This window comes from Symphalangus syndactylus, chromosome 8 (assembly GCF_028878055.3).
Source record: "Symphalangus syndactylus isolate Jambi chromosome 8, NHGRI_mSymSyn1-v2.1_pri, whole genome shotgun sequence".
NCBI classification, from domain to species: domain Eukaryota; kingdom Metazoa; phylum Chordata; class Mammalia; order Primates; family Hylobatidae; genus Symphalangus; species Symphalangus syndactylus.
Genome location: NC_072430.2, coordinates 41,880,456 through 41,896,977, shown reverse-complemented (window position 1 = coordinate 41,896,977; position 16,522 = coordinate 41,880,456). Strand labels below are relative to the sequence as shown.

General features: G+C 41.6%; 1 protein-coding gene and 1 non-coding gene across 15 annotated transcripts in view; one reads left to right on the top strand and one right to left on the bottom strand.

Moving 5' to 3' along the window:
• Positions 1 to 16,522, bottom strand: part of MLH3 (mutL homolog 3) — a 36,031-nt gene that overhangs the window by 3,659 nt on the left and 15,850 nt on the right. For 8 of the 14 annotated variants that reach the window (XM_063644127.1, XM_063644119.1, XM_055288749.2 and 5 more), the window contains 5 exons: positions 13,516 to 13,587; positions 11,835 to 11,946; positions 10,308 to 10,467; positions 2,534 to 2,557; positions 2,353 to 2,431 (listed from right to left, as the gene is read on the bottom strand). In XM_063644127.1, the coding sequence (XP_063500197.1) occupies positions 2,353 to 2,431; positions 2,534 to 2,557; positions 10,308 to 10,467; positions 11,835 to 11,946; positions 13,516 to 13,587 (447 nt within the window). Of the gene's footprint in view, positions 1 to 2,352; positions 2,432 to 2,533; positions 2,558 to 10,307; positions 10,481 to 11,834; positions 11,947 to 13,515; positions 13,588 to 13,657; positions 13,682 to 16,522 lie in introns of those variants that run through there. The other 6 variants (XM_063644117.1, XM_063644124.1, XM_063644120.1 and 3 more) reach the window with 5 other exon arrangements.
• LOC129488913 (U6 spliceosomal RNA) lies at positions 305 to 411 on the top strand. Its single transcript, XR_008659758.1, has one exon. It is a non-coding gene; the product is annotated as a U6 spliceosomal RNA (small nuclear RNA).

Here is a 16,522-nt window from a genome sequence, read left to right as displayed (position 1 = left end):
GGAGGAGCCAGACAGACTGAATCAGACGGATTGAAGATACATTTTGAAGGTGGCAATGATGACATTTGGTGATAGAGGAGTATAAGTCTGTTCTCACACTGCCATGAAGAAATGCCCAAGACTGGGTCATTTATAAAGTAAAGACCATTTAAATGACTCACAGTTCTGCATGGCTGGGGAGGCCTCAGAAAACTTACAATTATGGTGGAAGGCGAAGGAGAAGCAGGCACCTTCCTCACAGGGCCTCACCCTGCTCCCCATTTTCTATATTGTATCATATTACCCTGCTCAAGAACCCTCAGTGGTGTTCGCTTTGGCAGCACATATAATAAAATTGGAGTGATACGGAGAAGATTAGCATGGTCCGTGCACAAAGATGACACGCAAATTCATGAAGCATTCCATCTTCATTATTATTATTATTATTTTGAGATGGAGTCTCACTCTGTCACCCAGGCTGGAGTGCAGTGGTGTGATCTTGGCTCACTGCAACCTCCACTTCCTGGTTTCAAGTGATTCTCCTGCCTCAACCTCCTGAGTAGCTGGGATTACAGGTGTCCGCCACCGTGCCTGGCTAATTTTTATGTTTTTAGTAGAGATGGGGTTTCACCATGTTGGCCAGGCTGGTCTCGAACTCCTGACCTCAGGTGATCCATCCGCCTTGGTCTCCCAAAGTGCTGGGATTACAGGCGTGAGCAACCGCGCCTGGGCGCATTCCATCTTTTTACAAAAACCCTAGAAGAAAACCTCAGAAATACCATTCTGGACATAGGCCTTAGCAAAGATTTCCTGGTAAAGACTCTAAAAGCAACTGCAATAAAACAAAAATTGACAAGTGAGACTTAATTAAACTAAAGAGCTTCTCCACAGCAAAAGAAACTATCATCAGAATAATGGACAACTTACAGAATGGGAGAAAATATTTGCAAACTGCATCCAACAGAGGTCTAATATCCAGAATCTATATAAGGAACTAATATCCAGAATCTATAAGGAACTTAAATAAATTAATAAGCAAAACCCAAAAAACCCTATTAAAAAATGGGCAAAGGACATGAACACACACTTCTCAAAAGAAGACATACACATGGCCAACAAGCATATAAAAAATGTTCAACGTCACTAATCATTACAGAAATGCAAATCAAAACCACAGTGAGATACCATCTCACACCAGTCAGAATGGCTAGTATTAAAAAGTTAAAAAATAACAGATGCTGGGGAGGCTGCAAAGAAAATGGAACACTTATACACTGCTGGTGGGAAATATAAATTAGTTCAGCCACTGTGGAAAACAGTTTAGAGATTTCTTAAAGAACTTAAAGCAAAACTACCATTCAACCCAGTAATCCCATTACTGGGAATATGCCCAAAGAAACAGAAATCATTCTACCATAAAGACACATGCATGTGTTATGCTCACTGCAGCACTATTTACAATAGCAAAGACATGGAATCAACCTCAATGCTCATCAATGGTGGACTGGATAAAGAAAATGTGGTACATATACACCATGGAATACTATGTAGCCATAAAAAAGAACGAGATCATGTCCTTTGCAAAAACATAGACAGAGCTGGAGGCCATTATCCTAAGTGAATTAGAAAACCAAATATTGCATGTTCTTACTTAAAAGTGGGAGCCAAACATTGAATACACACAGAAACAAAGAAGGGGTAACAGACACCTGGGCCTACTTGAGGGTGGAGGGTGGGAGGTGGGTGAGGATCAAAACTACCTATTGGGTACTATGCTCATTACCTGGGTGACAAAATAATCTGTACACCAAACCCCTGCGACATGCAACTCACCCATGTTACAAAGTGCACATGTACCCCCTGAACCTAAAATGAAAGTTGGAAAGATAAAAAAAAGAACCCTTGCTAATTCGAATGCCTTCTGTATCAAATCCAAAGGTTTTGCTGTGACCTTCTAGGTTTCTGTTCTCTTACCTGCCTAGTTTCTTGATACTCTTTGCTGCTTCTCATATAACTAACTTGTTTCTGTTCTGCCTCTCTGCACAGGCTGTTTACTCTCCCTATAGTGAATTCCCCCTTCCATGCTATGAACCTGTGTCCACCAGCTCATTCAAAATTCAACTCAAAATGTATCTCCTCTAGGAGTTATTCCTCCACTCATATAGGTCAGGCAGCACTATAGTCAAATATTTGTGTTGGGATTTTGTTTTTGTAAAAGTGATTTTTAAAAATGTATATTCAGTTTCTTGATCTAAATTGTATTCTCCAAGAGTCAAGTAGTAAACGTGCCCTCTGCCTCTTTCATACTCCCGGCAGCCCTGCCAGGGCTCTGCATGCAGAGGCGTTTGATCACTGCTATGTTGAAGGGCTTACCATGGCAGGCTTGGGATGCCAACACCTTCTGGACAGTCAGTGGCAATGTCCCTTGGATGCCTCCTGTGGTCTGGAGTAGCTAATGCATAAACACATTATTAACAGGAAAAGAAAATGGAACAACGAAGCCTTTTATGTGTGGTGCTTCTGTGTGAAACCCCAAAATAAAGGAAAAGCTTACCTCCACTTGTTCTCGGATAAATTCCTACAAAGTAAAAGGAAAATCAGCTTTAATCTACTGTTGTTTTACTTGCCCTTTCATAGTTTACAAAATATCTCAATTTTCTTCTTTAAATCATGCCTGCTGAAGGAAAGAGTTCCAGCAATACAGCACTTGGGTACAAATTTATTTGTTGTAAGGCACTTTGAATATGAAAAAACTAAGCAACTGAATAGAACTCTTATTGACACAGAATATTTTTAGCTACTAAGACTTCCTCCAGAGATAGCTTCTCAACTAATGAGGTTATGTAGCTGGTGAGAGAAGCCTTGAAGGCTTCTCACTAAAAGGCTGTCTGTTTGTGTGTGTAATCTTAGCCAGAACAAGTGTAATATTACACACAAACTGAGAATACACAACAACCATCAACACAACCACTGCTCAGTATAACACTTGCTTAAATATCATAAACATAAGTAAACAGTCACTTTAGTTCCCACGGGCTTTTTGGGACAATTCCCTTCAGGTCAGAAAGTTTATTTTCTGAGGCCCTTTGTTGAGAAACTTCTCCTCCCTTGCATGTCTCTGTCCCTGGGGTAACCTTTTCAATAGTTATATCCCTGTGGATATTAATATTTACAAAAGAACTTTAAAGAAATTTAAAGCAGACACTATTTCATGCTACCAATTTGTTTAACCTCTGGAGGTAAAAAGAAAAAAACCTGTTGCACATTTAATGATTTCTTTATAAGAAAATCATTTCTTTACTCCTGGAAAAGGCTATGTGTAAATCTGCTCCTAAGATTACAACATGGTACGTTTTCTTTTAAAACCAGACTCAGGAAATTCCCTTCCCTCCTTCGTCTGTGCCTATAAATGAGCACAGTTACCAAGAGCTAGGTAGTAGATACTATATTACATATAATTTAAAAATCACATGTTTTCCCAAACAAACCTAAACAGAAAGATGGTCTCGTAAGACTCAATCCACTAAGAAAGCTTAGTGTGGATGGAGAGCAAACATTCTTGTGTTTGTATATCTGGGACGGTAAAACATCTGTTTGTAAGCTTAGTGAAGGGGTGATGGATCTCATCTCCGTCCATTTTGTATTCCAATGGTCTGTTTAATGCTGGATAATTTAATATTTTTATTTTATTTTATTTTTATTTATTTGTTTAGTTAGTTAGTTACTTATTTTGAGATGGAATTTCACTCTTGTTGCCCAGGCTGGAGTGCAATGGTACGATCTTGGCTCACTGCAACCTCTGCCTTCTGGGTTCAAGCGATTCTCCTGCCTCAGCCTTCTGAGTAGCTGGGATTACAATCACGCACCACCACACCAGGCTAATTTTGTATCTTTAATAGAGACAGGGTTTCTCCATGTTGGTCAGGCTGGTCTCGAACTCCCGACCTCAGATGATCCGCCTGCCTCGGCCTCCCAAAGTGCTGGGATTACAGTTGTGAGCCACTGCACCTGGCCTTATTTATTTATTATTTTTAATTTTTTGAGACGGAGTCTCGTTGTTGCCCAGGCTGGAGTGCGATGGCGCGATCTCGGCTCACTGCAGCCTCCACCTCCTCAACAGGCTGGAAGATAGAGCTTTATAGAAGGATGTATTAATGATCTTTCAACTGCTAGGATTCAAGTAGCTACCTCCTCAAAACACCAAAACTGTTCCAGCTTCTTCCAGAATCACACAAAATCTCTCCTGATCAGCCTGACATAGGATAATCAAGATTTTCTGAAACCAGAAGTTTGTTTCCATTTGAAGCAAACTCCTTAACAGTAGTCTTTGAAGTTCCTTCAGGAAAAGTTTTTCTTATAATTTTCTGGTTACATATTTAGGGATTTAATTACAATAAAAGACTCTAACAGATCCTATCTTTTGTATTTAGGACAATTTGGAGCAGGGGTCTTAGAGAAACTATGTCTGTGGGGAGGAAAGAGCTTTGCTGGAAGCAGAGGAAAGTCTGTCTGATCCAAAGGCAATTCTGGAAAGGGCAAAGCCAAGATGATCCAAGAGCTGACTGACAGCTGCTCTTCCTCTTGAATGTTTCCCCCTTGGCCTGCAAACGTGCTTAGGTCTTTTTTTGTCTTAAAGCAAACAAACACCTTTCCTTAGCCTTGAATCCCACCCCACACTTCCCAACCACCTCTAACCGTTAGCTCTCACCCCATCTCTTTTTCTGTGTGTAGCCAAAGTTCTTGAAAGATTTGTCTACTTAGCTTCACTTCCTCCCGCTTCACGTGCTCCTGACTCACTACACTCTATCTTCTGCCCCACCTCATCCCCAGGAAATTATTCCACAAGACAACTAATGTCCTCATGACAGTCAAGTCCGACGTTTCAGGCTCTACTTCATAGCCATTATTGACCATTGCCTCCTTGCTTAAAACTTTCTTTAGTTTTGGCAATATTACTTTTTCCTGGATTTCCTCCTCCCTCTCTAACCAAGTATTTTCAGCCATCCTTAGAATTTCCTCTTTTCAGCAGAGCTTTCCAGACCTTTGCCAAAGCATATGGACCCTGGATACTGATGTTCCACAGGCTCCACTCTTTTCTCTCTTCCTTTTCACTCTCCATATCCTCCCTGGACAACCTCGCTTCCTCAAGGCCCTTCTCCAGCTTCTGATACTATCAATATATATATACTGTTAACTCTCAGATAGATATGTACAGCCCAGATTTCTTTTCCAAGTACCAGATGTTTTAAGTCTGCCTATCCACTGGGCATTCCACCTGAAGGCGCATTCACTGTGTCTAAACCCAGCTTCACGATGGGACTCCTAGGCAGGTTTGTTCCTCTTCATCTGTGTTCCTTCTCTGTCAATGGCACCACCATCCTTCCAGCCACCCATGCTACAACCCTCAGAATCACTGTTGCTTTTGTTTTCTCCTTTATTCCTTTCACATTTTATTGCTCACCAAGTCCTCTTGCTTCTGCCTCCCAAATTCCGTCTCAAATATGTCACTCCTCTCTACTCCCTCTGCTACTGACTCAGTCCAATCGTCATCTTCTCTTACCTGAACCACTGCAATAACCCCTCAGCTGCTCTCCCTGACTCAAATCTTCCCATATCAATCTATCCCCCAATTTATCTACTACATCTATCCTCTAATTTTAGATTTTACTATTTTAGATATGACTAAAGCACTTCGGACTTCTAGACGAGGTGGATGTGGATTTGCCTGTGCTCCAAATAAAGAAAGCTAGCGATAAAGGAGTAGGAACAATCATGAAAAAAGCAGGACACCATGAAAAAGGAAGAGTGAGATTTGGGGAAAAAAAACACAACTTCTGGAAATAAAAAATATAGTCATTGAAATTAAAAATTTAGTCACTGAAATAAAAAACTCAGTGGATAAGCTAAACACATAATTAAACAGAAGATGAAGAGATACTTTAGTTCACTGGAAGGTAAGTGAGGAGATTTCACAGAATGTATCACAGAGAGAGAACGCAATGGGAAATATGGAAGAGTTGAAGAGGCATGCAGAGTAGAAAGATAAGGCTCAGTAGATATCTGACAAAATTTCCAAGAGATAAGAGAGAGAATGGGAAAGAAACGTTTGAGGTGATAATGACTGCATACTTTCCAAACTGAAGAAGCATAGTGAATCTCCAGAAGGAAATGAAAATAAATCCATACACAGATACATCAAAGGGAAATTGCAGAATACCAAAGACAAAGTGAAGCATCGTAAAAGCAACCAGAGGGAAAATCAGATTACCTACAGAGTAATAATTGGATTGACAAAGGACTTCAATGGCCAAAACAGAAAGTCAGGCTGGGTGCGGTGGCTCACACCTGTAATCCCAGCACTTTGGGAGGCCACGGCAGGCGGATCACCTGAGGTCAGGAGTTTGAGACCAGCCTGGCCAACATGGTGAAACCCCATCTCTACTAAAGATACAAAAATTAGCTGGGTGTGGTGGTGGGCACCTGTAATCCCAGCTACTTTGTAGGCTTAGGCAGGAGAATCGCTTGAACCTGGGAGGCGGAGGTTGCAGTGAGCTGAGATCACCCCATTGCACTCCAGCCTGGGTAACAGAGTGAGACTCTGTCTCAAAAAATAAAACAAAATACAATAAAATAAATAAAATAGAAAGTCAAAAGTAGTGAAATATTTTCAAAATGCGGGGGGGATAACTGGCAATGTGAAATTCTGTTTTTAGCTAGATAATCATGCAAGTATGAAGGCAAAATAAAGATACTTTAAAAGACAGCTTATCATTCATGGACTTTTTTTTTTTTTTTTTTTGAGACAGAGTTTCACTCTTGTCACCCAGGCTGGAGTGCAATGGCGTGATCTCAGCTCATTGCAACTTCCGCCTCCCGGGTTCAAGTGATTCTCTTGCCTCAGCCTCCCAAATAGCTGGAATTACAAGCACCTGCCACCACGCCCAGCTAATTTTTGTATTTTTGGTAGAGACAGGGTTTCACCACGTTGGCCAGGCTGGTCTCAAACTCCAGACCTCAGATGATCTGCCCACCTTGGCATCCCAAAGTGCTGGGATTACAGGCGTCAGCCACCATGCCTGGCCCACAGACTCTTACTAAAATAACTTCTATTTATTTTTATATATTTGTATTTTTTGTCTCAAGATCTGTTTGTGGATAAAAGATCTTGTAAGAGATTTACTTCAGTAAAAAAAAAAAAAAAAAACCAACACAAAAGAACAGAATAAGTAGGATGCAAGAGGCAATGGTGAACAAAGACTCTAGTGAACACTTTTTTTAATCTAAATAAAGATTGACTATAAAATAAATGACCACCAGGGGATTAAAAATAAGGTGGAATTAAAGTACTAGACGGCAACACAGAAGATGGGAGGAGGGTGATGGGAGATGAACGGTTTGTAAGATTTTGGTACAGTTAGGAAGAGGTTAGAGAAATGAATTACTTTTAAACATTGATAAGTATGCATGCTAAAAGTTAAGGCTAATCTCTAAAAGGATATAAATGGAATATATAACTTCTAAACGAGTAGAGCAAAAAAAAAGGAAATACAGAAAACTGTAATAGAAAACAGGAAAGGAGAGGAAAAAGACAATAAAGACAAAATAAATGATATTTGCTATAAAAAAAGAAACATATAAATAATCAAAGTAAAAAGTAATAGTTCTCTCTAATACCTCTAATGCCACATCCCAGTAGTAGCTTTCCAAACCTTTACCAAAACATATATGTAAAGTAATCATATTTGGAATGCAATCTAAAATGGACCTTACTCTCCTGCTTAAAATTTTTCACTGGCTGCCTATAGGATAAAATGCAAACTACTTAGTAGAATATGCTAAATTATTTTATGATTTGACCTTGACAACCCATCTAGCCAACTCCCATCCAGTCAAAGATCCAAGTATAACTTCTGATTTCCCCCCCAATTTTTTTTTTTTTTTTGAGACGGAGTCTCACTGTGTCGCCCAGGCTGGAGTGCAGTGCAGTGATCTTGGATCACTGCAACCTCTGCCTCCCGGGTTCAAGCAATTCTCATGCCTCAGCCTCCCAAGTAGCTGGGATTACAGGCACATACCATCATGCCTGGCTAATTTTTTTATTTTTGGTAGAGACGGGGGTCTCATCATGTTGGCCAGGCTGGTCTCGAACTCCTGACCTCAAATGATCTGTCCACCTTGGCCTCCCAAAATGCTGGGATTACAGGCGTGAGCCACTGTGCCTGGCCTCATTTCCCCAAATCTTAACTACCAATAGCCTACCGTTGATCGGAAGCGTTACCAATAATATAAACAGTTGATTAACACATATTTTGTGTTTTGTATATATTACACACTGTATTCTTACAATTAAGTAAGCTAGAGAAAAGAAAATGTTGGCCAGGCGTAGTGGCTCATGCCTGTAATCCCAGCACTTTGGGAGGCCAAGGCAGGTGGATCATTTGAGGTCAGGAGTTCAGGACATGCTTGGCCAACATGGTGAGACCCCATCTCTACTAAAAATACAAAAATTAGCCAGGGCGTGGTGGTGTGCACCTGTAATCCCAGCTACCTGGAAGGCTGAGGTAGGAGAATCGCTTTAACCCGGGAGGTGGAGGATGCAGTGAGCCAAGATTGTGCCATTGCACTCCAGCCTGGGCATCACAAAAAAAAAAAAAAAAAAAAAGAAAAACAAAATGTTAAGAAAATTGTAAGAAACAGAAAATATATTTATTATTCATTAAGTGGAAATGAATCATCATAAAGGTCTTTACCCTCATCATTTTCACATAGAATAGGCTAAGGAAGAGGAAGAAGAGGAAAGGTTGGTCTTGCTGTCTCAGGAGTGGCAGAAAATCTGCATATAAGTGTACCCGTGCAGTTCAGACCCAAGTTGTCCAAGGGTCAACTGTAGATCTTACTTTGAGCCATATCTATTGATAGTTCCCTAAACATAGGATGTGTCTCAAGTCTCCGATATGTATTCCTCTGTCTAGAATGCCCTTCTCCCCTCTTCTGTACTCAGCGCTTTCCCACTATTCTTTTTTCTTTTTTTTTTTTTGAGACAGAGTTTCACTCTTGTTGCCCAGGCTGGAGTACAATGGTGCAATCTTGGCTCAACGCAACCTCCGCCTTCCAGGTTCAAGCCATTCTCCTGCCTCAGCCTCCTGAGTAGCTGGGATTATAGGCATGTACCACCACGCCCAGCTAATTTTCTATTTTTAGTAGAGATGGGGTTTCTCCATGCTTGTCAGGCTGGTCTCGAACTCCCAACCTCAGGTGAATCACCCGCCATGGCCTCCCAAAGTGCTGGGATTACAGGTGTGAGCCACCGCACCCGGCCTAGTTTCCCACTATTCTATAAGACTTTTCTGGCTGTGTGCAGTGGCTCATGCCTGTAATGCCAGGGGTTTGGGAAGCCAACGCAGGGGGATCGCTTGAGGCCAGAAGTTCAGGACCAGCCTGGGCAACATAGTGAGACCCCCATCTCTACAAAAAGAAAAAGGAAGCCGGGCGCGGTGGCTCACGCTTGTAATCCCAGCACTTTGGGAGGCCGAGGCGGGCGGATCACGAGGTCATGAGATCGAGACCACAGTGAAACCCCGTCTCTACTAAAAAAAAAAAAAATACAAAAAATTAGCCGGGCGCGGTGGCGGGCGCCTGTAGTCCCAGCTACTCGGAGGCTGAGGCAGGAGAATGGCGTGAACCCGGGAGGCGGAGCTTGCAGTGAGCCGAGATTGCGCCACTGCACTCCAGCCCGGGCGACAGAGCGAGACTCTGTCTCAAAAAAAAAAAAAAAAAAAAACAAAACAAAAAAAGAAAAAGGAAAAAATTAGCCAGGCATGGTGGTGCGTGCCTGTAGTCGGAGTTACTTGGGAGGCTGAGGCAGGAAGATCGCTTGTGTCCAGATCAAGGCTACAGTGAGCTATGATTGAACCACTGCACTCCAGCTTGGGCAACAGAGTGAGACCTGGTCTCTCAAAAGTAAAAACTTTTCTTAAGAAAACAGCTTTTCTGTGACATTTTCATTGACTTCACCTCCCCAGGCACAGAAGTCATTCTGTGTTTCCATAACACTTCTGAAAAACTATCTTGGTTCATTCTAGACTCTTAGTTTTCATTACCGTTATCATATTGGGAAGAAAGCAAAACACATACCTCTACTAGCCAAAGTTTAAATGCCCTTCTTCCTTATTTTGAGCTAATTCATCTCTGAATTTCTAGCTCCTGGCACACAGCAGGTAAATACCATGAATACTTGTTGAAGAAAAGATGAATTCAGAGAATCTACAGACAAAATATGAGGTTACCATCACTCAGCAATTTCTTTAACATCTGCAGCTGTGTCTTACCTCCACAATACTCTTGGTCACAGTAGATCTTCCTCTCCGAAGTTCATTGGCTTCTCTTTCCACAAAACAGAGTGGTACTTTTCCCACAAGGACCAGAGAATCACTAGTGTCTGGAAATACAAATTCAAGGCCCAGATCTTCCAGATTTTTGTGGTAACACCTAAAGAGATAACCTCAAATGTAAAAAAAAAAAAAGAGTGCTACTTCATTTGCACTTCAGTACTGGTTCCAAATACTACTTAATAGTTTTTCAAAAGCTGCCACAGAGCTTAACAACTGTATTGTTTTTCTCACACTTATGTGTGGGTGTTTGGGATTTTTTATTATCAAATTTCCTTTTTGAATTATAGTAACCTTTATTGTTTTTCTCTTTTCCATTGGGAATCAATCTGTGTATAAGTCTTGTTTCTAAGTGTGTTTTCTTCATTGAGGAACTGCTAACTTCTGGCTGCTGGCACTTAATGGAGTCTGGCATGAAGAAAAGGTCTGAGAGTGATTTGAATCAGCAGTAAAGCAGCGAGGTAATTAACAGCCCAAGGAATTGAGAAGTCCTGACTAACGGGATGTAAGTAAATAGATTTGCCTCTAATATAAATTATGTCATAGGGAAAAAAGATTTACTGGCAGTATCATATTCCCAAACCTGAAACATATTGGGAGAAATTTCTCTTTTTCATTTTCAATAATTTGTGCTGCCTAGAAGAGGAAAAATGTCCTATCTTGTGACTCACTATATGATTTGCCCCTTCCTTACATCCCAATGTTTTACTTTCTTCCCATTATGATTACGGTAATGAAAACTAAGAGTCTAGAATGCACCAAAGCAAAGCAGAATGGGACCAATTACTGCAGAAACTTTGCTTTCACAAAGCACGGCATAAACACAGACTGTTCCAAGAAATGAGAAGACTGTTCTAAGCCAACTGCTGGAAAAAATTATCAGGGAAACTCTATCCTATACTCATCAGCTGGGATACAGTGGAAAGAATAGGCTGGGTGCAGTGGCTCACGCCTGTAATCCCAGCACTTTGGGAGGCCAAAGTGGGAGGATCGCTTGAGCCTAGGAGTTCAGACCAGCCTGGGTAACATGGCGAAAGCCCATCTCTACCAAAAAATTACAAAAATTAGTCCAGCATGGTGGTGCTCACCTGTAGTTCCAGCTACTTGGGAGGCTCAAGTGGGAGGACTGCTTGAGCCTGGAAGGTGGAGGTTGCAGTGAGCAGAGATTGTGCCACTGCACTCCAGCCTGGACAACAGAGTGAGACCATGTCTCAAAAAATAAATATTTTAATGGATGATTGGATGCAGAAAAAAATATATTTTAAAAAAGGAAACAAACAGCCTGTGGAGTCAGATGACCTGCCTTTGAGTGCCTGCTCCACTACTTAATAACTGCTATGACCTTAGAAAAGTCTTGTAACCTCTCTTGGTCTCATCTGAGAAATGGAACAATAGTTATGCTTATTCCTCACAGAATTATTGTGAGAACTGATACCATCAACATCACATTCTCATGGTGGTACTGACCACAAGAGTCTCCTTTGTTCCTCTGTCACTGTTATCTCTAGTGGAGGAATTAGAGTAGAAGACAGTAATTTTTTCCGACCAGAGCCTTGTGCCTGTTGCTTCTCGTAGGAATCTATTGGCAGAAAGATGAATGGGTTAAGAGTAGGAAGGGAAGTCTTCTAGATTCAGATAAAAATAAAGCACAGCCTTGAGATAATCATTCTAATGCAAAGCAGAATGTTTAATGTTCAGTTTTAGATTTTGGATTTCCATTTTTAAAGTCAAACTAATAAATATTCAGCCTATTAACAATTTTGGTAGTATTTTTCAAAATAAGAAATATAAGACTTGCATTTTACATTCAGATGAACAAGGCAATGTTCCTGTAGTTAATAAATGTTGTTTTGATGACAGAGGTGAATAATGTGCATTACCAGGAACGTACGTGGGTTTACCACACAGTCTTATGGCTCCAGAAGGCTTCCCTTTCCTTGAGCAGGGTCTCCCAGTCTCTGGAGAGAATGAGTACTATTCTCAAATGGTGCAGGGCCTGTAGAGGTAAGTTTTTCTAACACTGTTTTTACTATATCTTTCCCAACTCTTAGGCCGTCATTTTATAAGGAAAAGTGAAAACGGTAGTAATATCATTGCCATTCTAGTCCATGAAGCACTCCTTAGGTCCTTGCCTAACTCTTTGACATTACTCATTGGCCACAGGAGTAAAGACTTTCCTGGTGGCCGGGCGCGGTGGCTCACGCTTGTAATCCCAGCACTTTGGGAGGCCGAGGCGGGTGGATCACGAGGTCAGGAGATCGAGACCACGGTGAAACCCCGTCTCTACTAAAAAATACAAAAAATTAGCCGGGCGCGGTGGCGGGCGCCTGTAGTCCCAGCTACTCGGAGGCTGAGGCAGGAGAATGGCGTGAACCCGGGAGGCGGAGCTTGCAGTGAGCCGAGATTGCGCCACTGCACTCCAGCCCGGGCGACAGAGCGAGACTCTGTCTCAAAAAAAAAAAAAAAAAAAAAAAAAAAAAAAAAAAGACTTTCCTGGTATTTTACCACTTGGCAAACATACTACCTCATGATGAGGAAAAGGGCAGCAAAAAAAAAAAGAAAGAAAAAAAAATTTAAAAAGCATATATTGCTTTGGAAAAATAGATTTAAAAACCAGAGATATTGGTTGTCTCTGGGGAGAGAAACTAGAAAGGGTGGGGACAAGGATAGAAAGGACACTTTATTATATTCCCTTTTGTGCCTTTCAGAATTGGATCTATTTGATTATGCTGCATATTCAAAAGCAAACTAAATTTTAAAATCAAAACAGCATACTGGGCCTTCTGAGCTGCCACTGGTCTCTGCCTGATGGAGTGTGGGAAGGCATGCCAAGATCACCGGGCATACAGAGGGGCAGATCTTTGTGCTGGATGTCAGAGTAAGCAGCTATCCTCAGATACGTCTGGGTTGTTCATAACATCTGGCAAATATGCCTCTGACCACATAAATAAGACCCACATCTTTCAATTAGTGAACTGCCACATTCTTTCAGTTATAACACAGGCCAAACTGGAGGACTTTAGTTTAATTTTTGAACATACAGTACAAAGTGTGCTTTCTCACAACAGTTGCAGTTAGAAAAGCTCTTTGAGGTGTACTGATTCTGCTGGGAGTCTCACATTTTTTCTGGCTGCAAACAGATCCTTACCAATGATAAGCTGCTCCAGACGTATACGCTCATGGGCAGCATGCTGATCCACCAGCACGAGCAGGTTCCCACCTAGATGAGCAAGGATTGTGAACTTGCAGATTCTCAGAGCAAGATGACAAACCATCATGTGTGTTGAGGAGACAGAAGGCTTAATTCAAACTATCTAACAACAGCATAAGACAAAACATTCTGAGTATTAACAATTGTACCTTTTATTTCCTAAAACATGAAATCACAGGGAGAATGATAGCAAACTTATCCCATAAGTTTGGATCCCAGATCCAATTCTGAAAGGCACAAAAGGGAATATAATAAAGTCTCCTTTATACCCTTGCCTCCACCCCTTCTAGTTTCTCTCCCCAGAGATTACCAGTATTACTAATTTTTATCCTAGTTTATTATTTTCCCCATAATTTCATTTTTTAGGAAACAAAAGGTAAACTAAGAAACTCTTTAGTTCACCAGTATCTCATTTAGAAAACAGAGTCAGGGCTGGGTGCGGTGTCTCACGCCTGTAATCCCAGCACACTGGGAGGCTGAGGCAGGCGGATCACGAGGTCAAGAGATTGAGACCATCCTGGCCAACATGGTGAAACCCTGTCTCTACTAAAAATACAAAAATTAGCTGGGCGTGGTGGCACACGCCTGTAGTCCCAGCTACTTGGGAGGCTGAAGCAGGAGAATCGCTTGAACCTAGGAGGCGGAGGTTGCAGTGAGCCGAGATTGCGCCACTGCACTCTAGCCTGGCGACAGAGTGAGACTCCATCTCAAAAAAAAAAAAAAGTCAAAGTGGCATTTCCTCAAGTTTAAAGCTTGAATATATAATTCTTATGTTTAAATACTGATTTTGCCTTATTAATTCAACTTTAATATGATAAAGAATCATTAAACAACACATTGTTATAATCAGGTAACCTTGGTGTACAAGCTACTTGGAAACCCACAAAGAATGTACTTCCAGTGCACTTTAGATCACAAGCCGGTGAACGTTTTCTGAAGGGCCAGATCATAAATATTTTAGGCTTCTTGGGCCACATGATTTGTCATGACTACTCAACAATTCTTTTTGAGCCAAAGCAGCCATAGACAATATGTGAATATTGTAGCTGTGTTCCAATAAAACTTTATTTATGGACACCGAAATACTAATTTCTTATAATTGTAATGTGTCAAGAAATAGTCTTCTTTTTTTTTCCCAACCATTAAAAAATGTAAAAACCATTCTCATCTTCCTGGCTGTATAGAAAGAGGTGATGCCCAGATTCCCCTCGGGCTGTGTTTGTCCTGCCTTAGACTTGGGCTTCTCAAACGTTCATACCACATACCACCTGGGGATCTTATTAAAACGCAGCTTCTGGCTGGGCCTGTGGCTCATGCCTGTAATCTCAACACTTTGGGAGGCTGAGGAGGGCAGATCACTTGAGGTCAGGAATTCAAGATCAGCTGACCAACATGGTGAAACCCTGTCTCTACTAAAAATACAAAAATTAGCCGGGCGTGGTGGTAGGTGCCTGTAGTCCCAGCTACTTGGGAGGCTGAGGCAGAAGAATTCTTTGAACTCGGGAGGGGGAGAGTGCAGTGAGCTGAGATTGCACCACTGCAATCCCACCTGGGTGACAGAGCAAGACTCCATCTCAAAAAAAAAAAAATGTAAAGAAAAAAAGAGAAATTTCAACAGATCCATTTTGCTTCTTTCGACATCTGCAGATTTTGTAGTTACACCCATCTTGAGTATCATTAGTAGAGATTCTGACATCTCAAAAGCAACAAAGAATTCCAGATAATGAAAACGTAAAAAAAAAAAAAAACTGGCCGGGCGCGGTGGCTCACGCCTGTAATCCCAGCACTTTGGGAGGCCGAGGCGGGCGAATCACCTGAGATCGGGAGTTCGAGACCAGCCTGGCCAACATGGAGAAACCCCATCTCTACTAAAAATACAAAATTAGCTGGGCGTGGGTGGTGGGCGCCTGTAATTCCAGCTACTTGGGAGGCTGAGGCGGGGGAACCGCTTGAACCCAGGAGGCGGCGGTTGCAGTGAGCCGAGATTGCACCATTGCACTCCAGCCTGGGCAACAAGAGTGAAACTTCGTCTCAAAAACAACAATAACAACAACAAAAAAACTATTACTTTTCTAGAAATAGTAAAACTATAGGAATTTGATCTTCACAAATTCTATATTCATGATAATTCTGACAGAACTTTAGGTTAATTTGCCTTTGATCTACTATGACATTTACTAAACAAGGTAAAGGGAATATTTTGAAATACATAGAGAATAAATGCTCTAAAACTGTAGAAGCACTTGCCTGCAGGTACTATCAAGCTGGGGCCAGCCCTCCACTGCTGCTCAGGGCTCAGCCACTCAGGCCTTTTCAGGGACTTTATCCCATCAGGCATCCCTTGTAAATGTGCTCAAGATTCTCCCATTAAAAAAAAAAAAAAGGTCCTCTGTCACCCTCACCCCCTGTAGTCCCTCTTCCATGTCACAGGCACATTTCTGAGTATCTCCTTGCAGTCTCCATTAGCACCATCAGCATCTCGTCCTGTCTATTCTCTGAAACAGCTCTCACTTGCTAAAATCCCTGATCTCTACTGTCACAAAATCAGATGGTCCTCATCTTACTTAATGTCTTGGCAGCGTTTGGCATGACATCTTGGTTTTCCAACATAACATTCTTCTGTTTTCTTCCTATTTCTCTAGCTGTTCCTTCACAGTCTCTTTTGCTGGTTCATCCTCTTCTACCGAGCTCTTAAGTGCTAGAATTATTCTAGATTCAAGACCTCTCCTCACTCTTCTTTTTTCTAGGTGATAACATTTATATCCAGGGTTTCAGTGACCACTTTTCTGCATCTGATGGCTCAAATTTGTACCTCCACGTCAGAACACTTCTCTAGGCCACACTTGTAATATCCAACCACATTCTTGACATCTTTTTTTTTTTTTTTTTTGACAGAGTTTCACTCTGTCGCCCAGGCTGGAGTGCAGTGGCGCGATCTTGGCAC